This window comes from Rhododendron vialii, chromosome 6a, assembly GCF_030253575.1.
Source record: "Rhododendron vialii isolate Sample 1 chromosome 6a, ASM3025357v1".
NCBI lineage: Eukaryota > Viridiplantae > Streptophyta > Magnoliopsida > Ericales > Ericaceae > Rhododendron > Rhododendron vialii.
Genome location: NC_080562.1, coordinates 14,261,423 through 14,279,890, shown reverse-complemented (window position 1 = coordinate 14,279,890; position 18,468 = coordinate 14,261,423). Strand labels below are relative to the sequence as shown.

The 18,468-nt window shown below is 38.6% G+C and overlaps 1 protein-coding gene and 1 long non-coding RNA gene across 4 annotated transcripts; both read right to left on the bottom strand.

Annotated features, from left to right (window-relative positions):
* Positions 1 to 2,380: 2,380 nt before the first annotated feature.
* On the bottom strand, positions 2,381 to 12,638 carry LOC131329258 (uncharacterized protein At4g37920). Of its 3 annotated transcripts, none has more exons than XM_058362359.1 (7): positions 12,322 to 12,638; positions 7,829 to 8,241; positions 6,829 to 6,997; positions 5,584 to 5,825; positions 4,961 to 5,148; positions 3,044 to 3,216; positions 2,381 to 2,589 (listed from the first exon to the last, which is right to left on the bottom strand). In XM_058362359.1, exons 1-6 carry the CDS (start codon positions 12,434 to 12,436, stop codon positions 3,060 to 3,062), a joined length of 1,284 nt encoding a protein of 427 aa, XP_058218342.1. In that variant the 5' UTR covers positions 12,437 to 12,638; the 3' UTR covers positions 2,381 to 2,589; positions 3,044 to 3,059. The 3 variants fall into 3 exon arrangements, with proteins under 3 accessions (XP_058218342.1, XP_058218341.1, XP_058218340.1); XM_058362358.1 differs by lacking the exon at positions 2,381 to 2,589 and adding an exon at positions 2,658 to 2,956; XM_058362357.1 differs by lacking the exon at positions 2,381 to 2,589 and having other exon boundaries at positions 2,658 to 3,216.
* LOC131329259 (uncharacterized) lies at positions 5,943 to 6,822 on the bottom strand. The gene is made up of 2 exons (XR_009200693.1): positions 6,467 to 6,822; positions 5,943 to 6,417 (listed from the first exon to the last, which is right to left on the bottom strand). It is a non-coding gene; the product is annotated as an uncharacterized LOC131329259 (long non-coding RNA).
* Positions 12,639 to 18,468: the final 5,830 nt, after the last annotated feature.

Sequence of the window (18,468 nt, the reverse complement as noted above, 5' to 3'; positions counted from 1 at the left end):
TGATGGCATTTCTTATTGTCAATGGACAAGTTTCCTCTGCTCAGCTACTGATTGAATCTTTTAAGCTTTGAAATGTTTGTTACTTTATTTCCAGATCCTAGATGAGCGAGGACCTTATGGACTAAATATTCATAGCAGAACACCTTTATAGTACAAAAATACAGTTGCAGTTGCGACAGAGGCTACTGAAGATGAGGAGCTTGCGGTTTTCTTGAAGCATGATGATGTATGGGCAAGTGAAGCTGGGCACAAGGTGTGCTATTTTGGAAATGAAAATTTTCCTTCATTTGGGTCAAAATTTGTTTATTTAGAGGATTTAGCTTCACTATCTTCTTTTTTTCTATGGTATTTAGTTTTCGGGGCGGTTCCGAACACAACTAAAAAAATACCCCAAAGTTTTCGATCAAATTTTTATGATCCGAACCGTTCAATGTGTTTAAAATGTGTTTTTAAGAGCAATTGCGAGAAATCAGCTCAAAATATGACCATGAAGTGCTCGATCCAAACTGTTTTTCATAAATTAATATATATATATACACACACACACTTATGAAAAATTGTTTGGATCAACTATTTTCCGGTCATATTTTAAACTGATTTCTTGCGGGTACCCTTAAACCAGCACTCCCACTTTACTGCTTTGTTTTAGGAATTAAGAAAAGGTCGCTTTGCTACGTCAGGGGTGCTACTGTCTTGTGTTCCCTCACCAATATATGCTCACCGGGCTCGCTACGTTCCTTCGTTCGGTCCTTCTTCCTTCGGTGAGTTACCGTATGTTCTGTACTAATTCTTTCCTTCTTTTAAGACTGCCATTAACTTCCTTCCCTCACTTTCCGTTCCCCAATTGATTAACTGATTGCGCCTATGAAAGACTAAGAATTTACTACTCTATTTGGGCACACTCTTTCTCTGTCTTATACGAAAGAAAGACTAAGGTGTTCGGACAAATAAGCCACTTTGGCTTATTTTTTGTCTTTATTCAAATTTTTTTCGTATCACTTGGCTTATTGTTATTTTTTGGGGGATTATTGCATCCTCATGACAAGAGGAATCTAAAAAGTAAAAAATTTTGACCGAAATCCAATTTTTTTTGAATAAAGACGAAAAAAAATCAATAAGCCAATTTTTTCGTTTTTATTCAAAAAAAATTAAATTTCGGTCAAAAATTTTAACTTTTTAGATTCCTCTTGTCATGAGAATGCAATAATCCCCAAAAAAATGATAATAAGCCAAGTGATACGAAAAAAATTTGAATAAGGACAAAAAATAAGCCACTGTGGCTTATTTGTCCGAACGGGCAGTCGGGAAGTCAGTAGAGTAGCGGAGCTATTTCAGGGAGAAATACATCACTGAAACAGTATTCGCACCTTACTTGATTCATTCCTTCCACCGGAAACCCATTCCCTTCCCTTGCCTGGATAATGGAGAGTGGGGAAGTTGAAATGCACCTTTTCTCTCTGGTGTGTACCTTCAGGTGTCAGAAGAGTCAATAAACGATACATTCAACTCCCTTTCGTTGTTATTGACCTTGATTCCATCTTCTCTTCTATTCCGCTGAAGAAAATGCGATAGAACTCTCTGAATTCACCGGCATTGGATTCTGGTGAACGGTTTAGATCCTAAAAATTTGATTGGAAACTATGTGTTTGAGATTTTGGATGTTTGTTTGGGTGTTTTTTTAGTTGTCCCTGAAACTGCCCCATTTAGTTTTACATTATTTTTTTCTCTATTTCAGCAAAATAAAATCACCCCATTCATGTGGTATCTCTTTTGCAATTTAGCTCGAGGAGTTGACCAACTTTAGACATGAAAGCTGATGAAGGAAATGATAACATTCATCTTCCGATACTTCGGGAGACTCCTATAGTTTACTGTTTTTGTTTTAAGACCTAGTGAATAACTCTGGAAGAAGAGGATGTTAATCGTACACCATCTTCTAATAACGGTGGACGATTTCATATGTATTTTCCCTTTGTCACGATGAGTTTTAACCTGATGATTAATTGCAAATTACTTCAACTCGAGATGTCCAAGATGATCAGTAATAGAAACAAAACTCTATTAGTCTCTCTCTCTCTCTCTCTCTCTCTCTCTCTCTCTCTCAAATTACTTCAACTCGAGATGTTCAGGATGATCAGTAATAGAAACAAAACTCTATTAGTTCGTGATACTCTCTCTCTCTCTCTCTCTCTCTCTCTGGGAGTACATTGAATTTAAGATGCGTAAATCTGTCACATTCCTATACATACATTGTTATTACAATTTAGTAATTGTGTTGTTATTTTCATAGAATTAACAAAACATTTAAAACACCAAATCATAAGCAGGAAGCTATTGTGCATATTTTATCAAAATTAAACTTGCAAGCGTGCCTGGGCTCTGGTGATAAATTAAAAGTAGTTTCAATCTAATGCTCAAGTTTATCAATCAACCCCAGAAAGTTTTGGAAACTGAAACGAAAAACAAACTATGCTACACTTGCATATAGAGACTAGTGTGTTATCCTTATTTAAACATATGACAGGTAATAATCAGTCACCTCAGAATATTCACGCTGCAGAATGCACATCTGCCAATATTGGAATTAACCTGCAAAATATAGCACGAGTGCGCCCATGTACATGATCCCAAACAAGTAAAAGTCAACATTACAACACCATCATAATAATGACCAAACGACTCAAATTAATGACCAAACGACTCAAATTCCATGATACATAAGATAATAGGCTTAATACACAATAACTGACATATACCTCTGCATAGCTAAAAGTACAATCAACCTAAGATTATTGTGCAACTCTGTCAAACGGGGTATACAAGTTCTACTGTATCTCCGTATCTAGTATTTATTTCCAACAAAGCTTAACACAAGCAGAATCATTAGAGCTATTGAACTTCAAGCACCGGGTATTCTGCCGTCTCCATAATCATTGTAGAGTCTAAAGAATGGAGCCTAACAAGGGGTTGACATGCATGAAGTTGAAGAAACTCAAATCAACTTGGATGAATTTCAGACCAAGGATGTAGTTAAAGCTCTTACCAAGTACGACTAACAGCTACATAAATTTCTCCTCAACTAACATCTTCAACTCTTCCATCTTTTTTATGGTCTTTGGTCTCAACAAGCCCTTAGCTTTCCGCATAATTTTACCCCTTCCTCTGTGATATACATCTATCAGAGTCTTCATCAAGGTGTGCAACTCCTCTGGTGTCCTGTTAATATCTCAATCACGTGAGACATTCGAAAAGAACGATAAAAGGACAAAAACTAAAAGGAGAAGAGGAAGGATTAGACCTTCTAACCAAATCTGGTGATATTTGGTGAGAAGCAAAATGGATCAGTAAGAACCCTCCATTTTTCTTCATTTCTCACCACTTATCAACTCTTGTATTCAGCTGAAAAGGTGAAAGATTCCCATCTCTTTCTGTTCTTATCATTTCTTAACATCCAAAAACACCCCAAGGGAAACAAAAGAAGCAGCGACATATTTGCACCCTCAGTGCATATATTCATAGAAACCTACAGTACCCCCCAGAGATTAGTTAACATTCCACTGATCAAGCTAGGGATGACAGTTAACCCTGCCCCAATTGGGGTGGTTCCCAAATATTTTTTCCGTATGTAATAGCATTTTTATTTTTTTTTAGTTTGAGTTGGGGTTGGTATTATGTAACCCTGCCCCATTAACCGCCCCATAGCCCATACCCAACAAAATAGTTTTGTAACAACTTACCAATTTATCCCGAGTAATATTATACTACAAATTGCTTGACCTTGATCCAAAAAAAAATTTATTATACTACAAACAAAATCCACCCTATATTTTTAGGTAATTAGGGTAATTAGGTTACTTATTAGAATTTTTACTAATTGTTCATGTGAATGGGAAAACACCTCGAATAGTGATATTAAATTCTAATTGTTCGAATAGTGAAATTTTACTAATTGTTCAACTATTTTTCTGTCACTTATAGTGTTTTTGTTTATGCTTTTTGAAAGGCAAACAAAATAGGCAACAGAACATAGTTGAAAATGGCAAAACGGGGTTTGGGTATGGGGCGGAGAAACTCATTTCCCATCTTGGATGGAAATGAGGGGGCAAAACCATTCCCCATTGGAGATTCGGGGCAGGGATGGGGAATGATTACATTTTCGGGGGCAGGGATGGGATGAGTGACACCATTCCCCATTGGAGATTCGGGGCAGGGATGGGGAATGATTACATTTTCGGGGGCAGGGATGGGATGAGTGACACCCGCCCAATTGCCATCCCTCTGATCCAGCCAGGAAAACCCTACGTACTAAACAATGAATTATTGTTTTCAGAAAGGATGGATATGCCAAAGGAATATATTCAAGACCGGAAAACATCCCTTCAGCAGAAACTGTAGTATGCCAGGTATTCAACAGCAAAATCTGGAAGCTTGGGACCTAAGTACACATTGGATTTTAAAGTACATGATACGCTGTCACGGGGAGACTAACGAGCTAGGGTATATATAAACCACATGGTTATTCTATCAATAGATCATGAAAATGTAACTCAACACTAGGTAAACTCTAAAACTAAAAAGTTCATGTGTTACACAACCTAAAAGACCAAGTGATGCATGGAAACGTACGTCTTGGTGGAGGAAGACTAGAAGAGGGAATTTCATGATTTCCTAAGTGACAAAATTGTGCATTTCCAAGCGTCCAAAAAGTACCCTAATCTCAAATCCAAGTGTTTGAAGAGTGTCCAGTCCTAAAAACATAAAGAGATAATATGACACACTGTCAAGCACGATGTTCAATAGCGTCCGAAGACTCTGGGTGTTAAGGTGTCCGCCACGACGCACAACCTTCTTTGATGCGTCCATGCTTCTTAGCTTTAGGCATTGGTTTTTACCTTTTAAAGAAGAAAATTTATGACTTGAGGGCATTTTCTTTTAAAGAAGTTAAATTTGATATACATACGTGTACAGGGGGTCTGACCCCTCTCCTTCAATTTCAACTTCTGGGGTGAACGCATCATTTAGAGCACACAATAGCTCATCAGGATCCTTAACCGCAAGAAGATACTGAAGTATCCTAAGCACCGGGGGAGTCCGCCTCTGATTGCTTTCTAGTGCGTCCATGTATAGATGATACATCATGTCTTTGGCCTGCACCAGAATAGACACACAAATTATGATGGCTGAAAACTTAATGTGTGCATGAGAAATGACTCTTTTGAGTATTTCTTTGTCACCAAACAAATTCAATAAATTTACTTGCATACACTATATTACTTCCGAATTCTATTGGCTAAAATGATTGAAGTCCACAGTGTATCATATCCCTTCACGATGACATCATTAAATAATAAAACCAATCCATATTGGAACTGTGGAAGCACTTTGATCCGGGAAGCACTTTGATCCGCATGCATAGTCTCCATCCTTCGCCATATCCATACAACCGGATAATGAAGATGCAAAACCAGCTACTTTCAACCATGACCAATTACCTCACATTCCCAAGAAAGAACCACGCAGAGCAAAATAACAAATGGAAACAGACAATTAATATTGTTGACATCCGTAAGGAAATCTGTTTACCTCGTCATGTCCGATGGTTGATTCCTGGGCAGTTGACCAAGCTTTTGCCATCATAAGGCCCAACTCTGAATCAAATTGATTTTTCTGAGCTAATTGGTCTATTTTTTGGCACGCAACATCTACAGGAGAATTGAGAATGTCTTTAAGTGTCAACTCTGCAGTATTCAGAGCCTCAATACTCTCAGATGCCTCATCATAATTTTCTACCGCAGCCAAGCACATGTCTCCAAGTCTTACCAAATCTACTCATACATGAAAACGGAGATAGTATTAGCATAACAATGTCATTCCGCTTTCTGACACAAATCAGTGATACCATTCTACAGCTACTTAGTGCGTGCATCAACATTACGACACAAAGTGGAGAGAAGTTCAATGCTCAGCCCAGGTAATTGCTGGCTTATGTGCCCGCCTGATCAGGCCAGAACTATTCCCACAATAGGAAATCAAGCTACAAATGCCGACTACATCAGTCTTATTATCAGGGCATATTGTTGCGTGAGATTATTTTTACAGTTAGTTATTTATGAAGATTAGCTTTATCTTCACTCCCATTCCTGTTAACATAAGATGCTTTCAGTGATTATCTATATTTATAACGTATGTTCCATGCATTTACAACTCACGCAAAAAAACACTCAGGCATGGCAGATTACGGGCCAAGTGGCTGGACTCTCAATTCAAGAAAAGTTCAACTGACTCAGCTTTGTAAGAAACGTTACAACGCAAATTTTCCTTCAATAAGTTTTTCAATCCTACGATCTCACACCAGTAAATCTAGTCATCCTAAACTATCCAAGTTTAGAGAACTTTCTCCTGCAAGCTTGACAAATACTGGGAACATGCCCAATCACTTTTTATCACTTTGTATAGCAAGATAAACAACAAAACATACCCAATCACTTTTATCACAAGGAGTCTGCTTCAGTTGGCAGATGCCAATGCGTTATGACCGAGTTGAGGTTCAACTTATATTCTTGTAACCCTCTTACCAACATCCAATTAGAAAAAGGAGCAACCTCATGCTTCAAGTAGAAAAGGAAAGAGGGATAAAATTTTCCGCTTCATGATTATTAATCTAACATCTATTGAATGCAACAAAAGTTAAACCCATACATGGTCACTCAGCAGCAGCCAACAACTAATGACTCCATCTACGGACTAAAGAGACAACAAGAACTTGAGAGAAAATATTTTAACAGGGAAGGGCCCAACAGCTCAAGAAGTACTTAGTTAGTCTCTCACCATTTTGTTCAGTTGGATTTTCATAATAGGAACTTGCTAAAGCATAAAAATGAACGAAGAATTCACTAGTAAAATCTTTACGACGCCTGGAAACAATCGCTCCAATCTCAGATGGTGCCCCCTTGACCAATTCGATTAGTTCATTATGTCTTTGGACATCTTCATCAACCTGAGGCAAGAAACATTTCAAGTGAATACCCACTAACAACAGCTCAAACAAAACAAACCTAAAATGGCCACACCAGCCTCAGCATGATTGATTCACAATGATGTAGCTTAAAATAGGCTCCAAATGCAAGAAAAGGTGAAAGGATATTGCATATTTAAACATCTTTATTAAATATATTCCGTATTAAGGAGTAAGCTGATGATCAATTATTTAGCTTTCGTTTGTTCTCTTCTTTTTTCTCTGGCACTCATGCATTTATCTGGTGTCTATAAAAGAGAAGAACTTCCCAGCCATTTCCCTCCACCCTCAGAAAATCATTCTTACTCCACTAAATAGGAACTTTACACAAGAGTAAGCAATTCATATACAAGAAGAAACAACAGAGGTGTACAGCAGTTACAGTCAACAGGCATACCCCAGGCACCCTGAAAGAGAAGAAAATAAACACAAAACTCACTACTGTCCTAGAAAGCTAAAACACCACAATACTCCAAACAGAAAAGAAAAGGGTGTCTCTCCCATAACTGAGGTGGTAAATGGCACTGACAACCCATGCCTCCAAAGTCCAAACCAAACGGGCGTTCAAAAAGAAACTACGAATTTGCCCCCAACAAAACGGGGCCTATCCAGCAACAAAAGCCAGATAAAACTGCACCACTGAAAGGATAATCCAGCAATTCATTAGCAAAAAAAATTGCCAACGAGCAAGTAGAGGACAAAAGAAATAGAACGCAGCAATCGGAATGATCACCATACATTGTAATTGCTTATTTGATTAGATTTACAACAAAAATGTGTGTGCACACGTCATCATATATATAAAAATAGCACCTCTTTCAGCTTCCTTCGAAGCCGCGATAACTTATGTTTCATCCCAGGATCATCCTCACTCTCTGCTCGGTCCTGGCAACGCTTGAAGAAGTGAGGACAGATATCAATCCAGTCCCTGGAAAATGCTAGTAACTTTCTCCATTCTGCGGGATTGGGCATGTCAACCATAAAAACATCAATTAGCTTGTCACAAACTCGAGTCATTTTATCATCATCCCAGGCCTTGATGTGATCATTCGCATCCCTCTCCTCACTATTCTTTGTCTGCTCTCCATTTTCAGATGTGGAATCTGATGCATCAAAAGGTGGCACCCGTTCTTCTGTACAAAAATTATGTACTGCAGTCGTATCAGCGCCTACAGCTCCAAGAGAAGGCCACTGCAGCCTAACTTGATTACTTGCGAAGTTATAACCTAGTATTGCAAAATCACAATCGGTCATTTCCCACATCGTGCAAGAAGATAAGGCTTTAATAACATGAGAGAAAGACTCAAATAGAATTTTAAGAGCATGAACAGGCACTTAAAGGGAGTCATAAGTTAACTCAACAAAGATAGGTTCATTTGATACTATACACCCACCGAGTTTCTCAACAGTTAGCAAGACAAGAAATGGTTACCAAACAGTTTGGGCTTTCCACTATGAGAAATAAGCGGCTTTTTTATACTTACTAAATCCTTTCAAAACAGAACATAAATACTGTAAATGCAGAGAGATAACTACTGCCAATCAATGACCACAATTCTAGAAAATTTTCTAATAATGATATAGGATGCGAAAAGAGTAATGAATTTCAATTATTCTTAAACCACAAATGTCAATAAAGAAATAACTACCTTAAAGGGGGGTGAATCATGTTTGCTCAAAACCACTAGGATTACCAAAAGAGAATGCCTTAACCCATTACAATGCTTGACAGAAAAAGTCAACAACTACACACAAATCCATAATCACGAAGAAGTGAGACTAAAAGGCCACATAAACCCATACTATGAAGCAAGGGTTCTTCTAAAACCCATTGTACTCGTAACCTACAGGGTACCCGTACTTGGCATGGTCCTTCTAAATACGTACCTGGCATACAAAACACGTACCGATATTTTTCCCTATGTTTTTTGTCGTACCCTAGAAGTACCCCAACATATCTAAAGCTATAGTTGTATCAAATGCAGAGATGAAGCTAAGTTGATAAGAGTTCATGCCTCCATGCTTAGCATGATTCTAAGATAAAGATTTCAGGCCATAGCTTTTCTAGTATAATGTCATTAAACTTTGATTTGCACCATAAGGTTGGCAGTAAACAGTTATTTGATGTTGGATTCCAAATCGCCAAGGTTTTTTTGCTATTTTATTTATTTTATGCGTAATACATTGTTCTATATTATAAAAATATGTTTGTTATAACTGTACCCGGTACCCTACATTATTTAGATTTCAGCGTACTGTCATACCAGTACCTTGTGCTTCGTAGAATCCAGACAACATAATAATTATGACAACATTTCTCTTAGTCCTCAATCAACTGACGCATGTTTCAATTGTATTTCCAATTGAAAGCAAACTAGAAGAACGACAAGGACAATGAAAAATAACCTAGCAACTAGCCAAAACAAACCTTCCCCAATAAGGAACTAGGGCTTTGGCTTTAGATTGTTGAAGGATTGGACAAGAGCCTCAATCTAAGAAGCACATATATGGATACGGATATAGACACTGACACAGACGTGGGACACGGCAATTCTAAATAAATGGGGCATGAATACAGCAAGGACATCACAAAAATTATGTAACACGAATATAGGAATCAAGTAATTATTCATGTGAACATTCCATATCAGACTGTCAGAGAAAGAGAGAGAGAGGATCAATTGCGAGAGATGAGAGACTGTCACAGAGATGAGAGATGATAAAGACATAGTAATCGAAGGGTGCACGCCTAGCGAAAGGCGACAAGGCGCGTGCCGCTTTCAATTCCAATCATAGCCGTAGGATCAATAATAGAATCAGCCCTAGGTTAAACTTCAAAAGTTGCCTTGACTCTCTCTCTGCCTTCAATCAGCCATCTCCTCTAGCACTCAAGCCTCAACAGTCGATCTCCTAATCTCCTTAGTGTCTCAAATCCAGCAAACGAAACAGGTACACGTCATCTTCTTCTTCTTCAACGGCTGATCTCCATTTTTTTATCTTTTTCCCTCTGAAATCAAAGAGCAGTTCAACTATTTCATGCATTAACAGAGTGTATACTATTGTGGTCATGGCCACATTTGTCTGGCAATAGGTTCACAAAAGCCAAGTTTGCAGACACGAAGTGGGTACAAACACAAAGTAGGTTAGGATCAAAGAGAGAACACAAGACAAAGGATATTTTATTAAAGAACACTGAACTTTGGCTTCATTAGCCTGATCTTTACAAAGGGGAGAACCCACCTTTTATAGGCGTAAGGAGGGAATACTGACACCGATGTTTACATCATGGCTTACGTACAAACATTAACTTGCCTAACTAATTACATCCTTGTAATAGTACTCCATATAATTAGGATTTACTGTTACAATACTTTGACATATCTATTGTTCATCCACACTATTCACAAGACTTTCAGTACAATTACAAGACTTTATCACAATCCTTAATATTGTAGATGGAAATCTAGGGCAGCGACCAGCGTTTCTACAAGAGATAGGCTTTTGCGGTGGCAAAGTATTGTCGATGAAAGGTGCATCCTATGCTCTAATGACCTAGAGTCTGACAACCGTATTTTGTCTGAGTGCCATTTCTCTTGCTTGATTTGGAAAAGAATATGGGGAAGTGTGGTGTACTGACAAGCTTTCAGCATTTCCTAAGGCCATGAACTGGATTTTCCAGAACTACAAAGGAAAGAAGGTGTGGTGAAGCTGGCCTTCACACCAACCGTATGCCACATTTGGTATGAAAGTAATTGCAGAATTTATTAATTGAAGGGCCTTGATGTTGAGGGAGTTCTAGCTAGGATTTAACAGGGATTTGAAGGACGATTTTGGAGAAATGTTCCCCTCAACTGACAAGAATAGTAGTTACAGTGTTGTTGTCTCTTGGCCAGTTTCCGCCAGGAGCTGGGCTTAGTTGTTGTTGTTGGGGCTTTGTTACATTGCTCCCAGCAGGTTCATCGGAAGTAGCTGTTTTGGTTTTTTCTCTAAACCAGTTCTGGCTTTCCTAGGAGTTTTGCTCCTTTGTTTTGGTGTTTTAGTCTCCGAAAAATATCCTCTTGGCCTTTTGTTCATGGTGTTTTTTTCTTAATAACAATTAAGAACCAACTACTAGAAAACAAGCGAGCAACTCCGTCCCAGGGTAAGAAGCCAAGTATTGAAAAGAATGAAGATAGGTAATGTTAATTCTGGTACTTCCAAAATTAAAGTCAGAGTAACACTGACCACAGGCCATCTTAGGCATTGTTATGTTAACAAAAAAAGGTGTCGGAAATCGGAATATTGAAATACTATATATAAATATGAGAAAGTGTGATGAAACAAATGAAATGTGCACCGGATATCAAAAGCTTTGGCATTATTTACTTGCCAATGGGCAGGCGTTAGCATCACAATTAAAGTAAACCAGATCAAACAATTTGTTCATCAGCCAAGAGAATTGAGCAAAATGAAGTGCAATACGTTCCATAAAGTAGGAAGAAATCAACTGAACCATGTTCAACGTCATTTTGGTTCTTTTTCTTGGTAATTAAGTCCAAACAACGTCGTTTTCCACGTCTATACAAGTTCTTCGTTCTACATGTTACATTTTCTCAGCCACCATACAACGTAGCGTAAGTCATCAATAGAAGCGGTGAAATTCCAACCACCAACAGAGAAGAATTTTTGTGTTAACGTCATGCAGTGTGTATATTTTTGTGTTAGTGCCATGCAGTGTGTATACTTATATGTTACTTTCATGGCAGCACTACGTCCTTAACAAACTCATCCCCACTACGTTGCTTACGGAATCTTTCAACGTCAATCTCTCAGAATATGCCCATCGGAATTCCTCAAAGCAGCACTACAATCGGTGGAGTGGTGGACAGACTCGTGTTTTGTACTATCTAATATGAGAAGACTCTAACTCAAAAGACTTGTGGAAAAACCAAACCTAAACTCCATTAAAAATTGAATACAAAACAAATGAACTTTTCGGAATAGTCACGCAAGGAAGTGAGGCCACACATCCGAATAACTATCGACGAACGGACACAAGGCCACTGTGCATCTGAATAACTGTCGACGAACAGACACAACTCTATAATGCTACCCAATCCAACGACTCATCCAACTCAAACTTTCATTCACACTTGACAGGTTATTTATCAAACCATTTTTTTTTTCCAACAGAAACAACCTGAACCAAAGTCGGCACCACTTTAATTTCTATTTACTGGTAATAAAGTTCAACAATGTATACGACTGTTCGTTTTCTCAGCGAACAAACAACGGAGCATAAGTCATCATCAACAGAAAAGGCTTGCCTGTGAATTTGTGTTGGAGAGATGGTAGCCTTTGATGTTGCCCAGAAGTGGCGGTGTGAAATCTCGCTGGAAAACAACGGAAACCCCTGATGAGCGTCGATGAAGCCAGCTCCATGGATGTGAGATTTTCTCCAGAAAATGTGTGAAGTTGGAAGTTTCAGCAGAGAATTTGTGTATAGCAGAGCTATGGAAGGAGGACGAGTTGAGGAGCAACGGAGAACCCGAAAGGGGATAGATTTTTCAGAAGACGGGAAGGGAGTGAAGGGGGCGGATCGGTCGTTCTAGTAGGGAAAACGGGATCCTTACCGAAAGGGCTTTGCGCACAGACCTCTTGCACAGATATGCGCATATGAATTTTTTTTTTTTGGGTCCAACTCGGATTCTACAAAATGATCCAAAAAATTAAATTATTCTTGAAACAATAATAAATAGTAGTCACTGTGTTCAGTTCTGCTATGAGCAGGGACAATCCGCAGGGACAAACGCGTTTGACTCTATTTGGATTCCGAAAAAATCTAAAAAAATATCCATAAATTTTTGAATATTATTTTATGGGGCCCTATAAAAAATTAGCTCCAGTGGATATCGGTAAGTATTACTTTTGGATAAGTAAGGGCGAATTTGTGTTTGGATCGACCAAAAAAGGAGTGCTTGGATCGGCCACTTACACACGTCCGATGCCATTTATTCTCGCGTAGGCCCACTCGGTTTTTTTTTTAGAATTATTGGACAGATCGGATCAGCCATCCGGTGGCCGGAGAGTGCCCGGCAGGGCGTCGGGATTCCGATCGGGATTTCCCGATCGGTAACTGTAGACTTTCTGTTTTACTTTCAGCTACGACTGAAATACCGACCATTATAATGATCCTATGTGGAAAGCTCTAAGGGTCCCATTCCTCTGTTGTAACCACACCCAACTCACATGATTTGTGGCCCCCACACACACTTACACATCTAATGTGTGTGGGGGCCACAAATTATATGAGTGGGTGTGTATTTAGGTGTGTAAATTGGGTGTGGTTATAGCATGGTTGATTTCAAAAAAAACAAAACCCCCAAATTCAAAAGTTGTGAATTTTTTGAATCGGGTGAGCTACTCTCTTTCTTTCAAAGCACCACCCACGTCTGAAGAGCCTCCCACTCAACACGATCTCCTCTCTCGACTACCACCATCGACAGCCACCCCAAAACTCCCCCACCGACGCAGAACCACCACGATCTCCTCTTTTCTCTCCTCCATCTCACACACTCCCCTCTCGACGCACCACCACCGACGGCCACCCCTACCACCACCGACACACCACCACCATCTCTTCTCTCTCACCACCACCATCTCTTCTCTCTCACAGGTATCTCTGTCACTTCCCTCTCCATTAATCTATATTTGATTCTTTCACTAATGTGCACACACAAAAATTAGGTCCTTTTTTTTTTTCAGATTTCATAAAATTAGGGTTTTCTAAGCCTCTCCAATTAGGTTTTCTTTTTTTCAGATTTCGTAACTACCTTCTGATTTATACAAGTTTTGAGCAAATATGTTGTCCCATTATTTTTTCCAATTAGGGTTCTTTTCATTGTCCTGTTATGTTTCAGCACTCCATGCCTAGAAGAATCAAATGGGTGTCTCACTTCCTCTTTCAAATGTACGGAGACAAAAATATGCCCTTTGTCATAAGTGAACTGCAATTGGAACATTTGAGATATTAGTAAACTGCAAATTTGCAACCAACAAATGTATTTTTTTGGAAGATAAATATGTATGACTAGAGTGAAGTTGGATGGAGTGCGTATGAATGGAGTATTTCATTAATCCATGTTGTTTTGTGGTGAATAGATGACCATGAATTACTGAAAAGAGGGTTTCTTTCAATGTTTTATTTTTCTGGCTGGATTATTGGATTCATGTTTTTGTGACGCAAGATTGCTAAATATGCTTATTCGTGGTTCTTTGTTTTTTCTCAGATGCAAAACGTCTCATTGGAAGAAGATTTAATGATGCCTCTGTGCAAAGTGACATTAAGCTATGACCCTTCAAGGTCATTGCTAGTCCTGGTGACAAGCCAATGATTGTTGTGAACAACAAGGGTGAAGAGAAACAGTTCGCTGCGCACTGAGGAGGATTTGAATGCCTCTGTCCAGAGTGACATTAAATAGTTCGTTTCATTGCACTGATAGTCCAGTTTTTTTTTTTTTTTTTGTAAACTACATTGAGAGTCTAGTTTGATAAGAGGAATTGATTTTTGAGACTTCCATTCAGATGATAACGAAAGTGGTGCGGCTTTTCATATAAGAATCATTGGGTTGTTATGGGCTTGTATCTGAAACTTCTCGGGTGTTCAGAAGCTTCTACTCGATGGGAACGAGTTTTTGGGTCCAATCCCGCCTCAAATCGGGCAATTGCAGCAGCTTTCGAAGATTGATTTCAGCCACAACAGCTTGTTCGGCCCAATCATGCCGAAAATCACCCATTGTTTGCTGTTAAGGAATTAGATGTTATCTTTTTTGTAATGGGATTTTCAGTTTTCACATGATGGAAGTGTTTCTCTTGTTATGGAATTTCAAGTGTTTCTCCTGTTATGGGAAACTAAATCTTGCTTTACCTTGTTTAAGATCCTGATTTTGTTACCTATTAAAGTTAGAAATTTCTTGATGAATGAAAGAATGGTGCAAATTTCTGCTAATACAATTGCTATAAACATATTCTCCACTGAAATTGAATTCTAGTTACATGAACTTGAATCCTTGTGAATGAAAACAGTATATCATAAAATGAAACAGGATACAAAATGGAAACAGTTTGGGAGATGACTGAAAAGATATCAACCAAGACCAAAGTCAAGTGTAGGCTTTGATTAATGTCAGTCAACTGCTTGCTTTACCAGTTCAAAAATAATGTAGGCAATGGTTTCTATTGCTCTACTGGAGCGGAAAATGCTATGGAGTATATGTTTATGGGCTGAGAAGGATACACCGACACAATATGGATACACCGACACGACACGGATACACCAACACAATACGGATTTGCCGACACGACATGAATACACCGACACGATACGGATATGCCAACACGACATGGATACGTCGCCACAATATGGATACACCGACACAACACAGATACGCAGACATGACACGGATTCCTCTCTGTCATTGATTCACAATATGGATACACCAACATAATACGGATATGCCAACACGACACAGATACACAGACACGATACGGATATGTCGACACGACACGGATACACCGACACGATACAGATATGCCGACACGACTCGGATACGCTGACACAATATGGATACACCAACACAACACAGATACGCCGACATGACACAGATTCCTCTCTCTCTCTCTCTCTCTCTCTCTCTCTGTGTTTGCATATACCTCCACACATGTCCATAAATTAACTTAACTGATGTTCTAGAATTGAAAGAAAAATACATATTACTTCGAAAAGATTTTTCTGGTGTCTTCAAAACAGCAATTTTTTGCCTTTTTATATTCTGTAACCAGCTTCACATCAGCAAAATAAATAAAGTTCAAGTGGGACATTCCCCATTAGCACAAAAGAAAGAGTTCAAAAGCTTGAGCTAGCCTAGCCGATCAAAAAAAATGCTTGAGCTAGCCAAGTTACAAAGTTCAAATCCGGATTGCATTACAAAGTGCAAATAAGCTAAGGTTGTGAGCTTTTCAACTCCAACACCTGCAAATAAGATCAACAAAAGAACCAGCACATTCAGACTTATCAGCAAAAGAACCATCACAACCATCAGAATATGAAGTTTATCAGACCCAACAAAGGACAGATATGAGACACGGATTATAAAATGCAAGGATTAAATTTGAAGTACTGTATTATAAAATGCAACCACCAACTCTAAATGATAATAAAATGCAAGCACCAACTCTACATTCCAAGTACCAGCATGGTATTTCACAAAAGTAGCTGCTACTCATTTTTTTCACATCCTGTCTTGTATCAATAGTATCTCAAAAGCATCATTACATCCCTGACAGAAAAAGGGAGAACAACAAGAAACAAACTAAGTCAAATCAAAATGAGAGAGAGAGAGAGAGAGAGAGAGAGAGAGAGAGAGAGAGTGTGTGTGTGTGTCATAGTTAAACTTATAAATCAATAAAAGTAGGAAGTCTTAGAGCTAAACTTACTATAATCATGTCCCAAGTCACATGGAGATTCATTTAAGGTCATAGCTCCACGTACCAAGATATCCTACACTTCCCTGAGATGGCTGAAATCATAACCAATTGAAATTATCGTAACATGAAAAAAATAGAAATTGAAAAGACTGGACGTAGTACAAATTAAGTCATACTTACAATAACGTTTTCACTCTCTTGCATGACAATCTCATGAAATCCCACACCATGAGTGCGGACTTCCACATCCTAAAGCGGAATAAAGTCAAATGCTAAATCATACAAACCAATGAACATAATTATGTAATAAAATTGAAAGGAATGCATTATGATTGGTATACCAGTATACTCTTTGCATTGGCGCAACTACATTGGACCTTTTTGTTTGATTTCATATTGTTCCTAATAATTTGCTCACTCATTGATTGCTTCCTCTTCGTCGATGGTTGCCCTTTCTGAGGCCTTTTACTTGGATCACCCATGGTATATGATTTATCTTAGAAACTTTCCAAATCATTTTGTACATCTCCAACCATAGGCATATTGCTTAGACACTCCTCATCATATAAGTCATTCTCCGCTTTAATTTCTCGCAACCTAGCCGCCATCCTATCAGTCTTGGCAATGGAATACATTGCATTGTCAGTTGCCTCATTGAATAACCCCAACAAACTATCATAGCGAGCGAATTCGGGCTTTCGCTCCCAATTAACATAACTCACCTTAATTTTTGTGTGACTCCTCACCAAGTTTTTCATCCAAAGTCGTAGAATATATTTATCGAGCACTGCTTCAAGCTTCTTTTTTGACCAAACTGAGATCATATGCAAGCACACCATTCCCTTACTCTCAAACAACCGACAATTGCAATTAGTTTCTGCTGACTCCTCATTAAAATGAACAAGGAAAGAGCAAGTTTTAAATATTTTTTTTTCTTTCCAACTAGGATGTCTTGTTCAATGTAGAATTGTGAAATACCATTTACTACCGGCCCAATAGTCAAATTGCACCCAATCGTTTGGGCTACTTGCTCTCGGAATTGCTTGCATTTCCCAATTGTATATGCTTGCTGAAATTGGTCCTCAAATCCATAAAGGGACACTTTTTGAATTTGAAAGTTTAAGGAATGGGTCTGCCTCTTCTTCTTTTTGCACCTTCTTACGCAAGGCATTCTCATATTGCCCCACAAATTCCTTCAAGGTGGTATTGGAATGAACGTAACCATCAAAAAAGGCATTCATGCTCTCGCTTCGTTGGGTTGTTGACATCCCCGCCCAAAAGGTATCCTTAACAAATGTTGGTACCCATCGATGCCTCTCCTTGTACAATCCAGCTAGCCAATAATTACTTTGCAAATTAAATTGTTTGATGAGATATGCCCAATTTCATTCAAAGTCCACTGGATACAAGGAATCATATACAGCACTCTTGAGGGATGTTTTTATCGCCTTATACTCGTTGCAACTCTTCGATTTATCATGAATTTTTTTCATGATATGCCACAAACACCAACGATGTCGTGCATTTGGAAAGACTTCACTTATCGCGTTTTGCATTGCCCTACATTGGTCTGTGATGATGGCATTAGAAGGGGAATCAGACATGCAAGAAAGCCAAGTCTCAAACAACCATACAAATGAAGCGGTGTCCGCCCGTAATATCAAACCACATCCAAACAAAATCGATTGTCCATGATGGTTGACCCCTACAAATGTTGCGAAAGGCGTATTGTACGTGTTAACAAGGTAAGTTGTGTCAAAGGTGACCACATTGCCAAATTCTTTGTATAACTCTCTACTGTACGCATCAGCCCAAAAGACATTCACTAATCGGTCATCTTCATCAAGATCGATGGCATAGAAAAAGTCATTGTTATCTTTTTGCATTTTAACAAAGTACTTATGCATTGCCTCGGCATCCCCTTCTTTGAGCTATAAACGCCTTTGTTTATCCTTGTAATTCCTTCCATCCTTTTCTATCCATGTTAT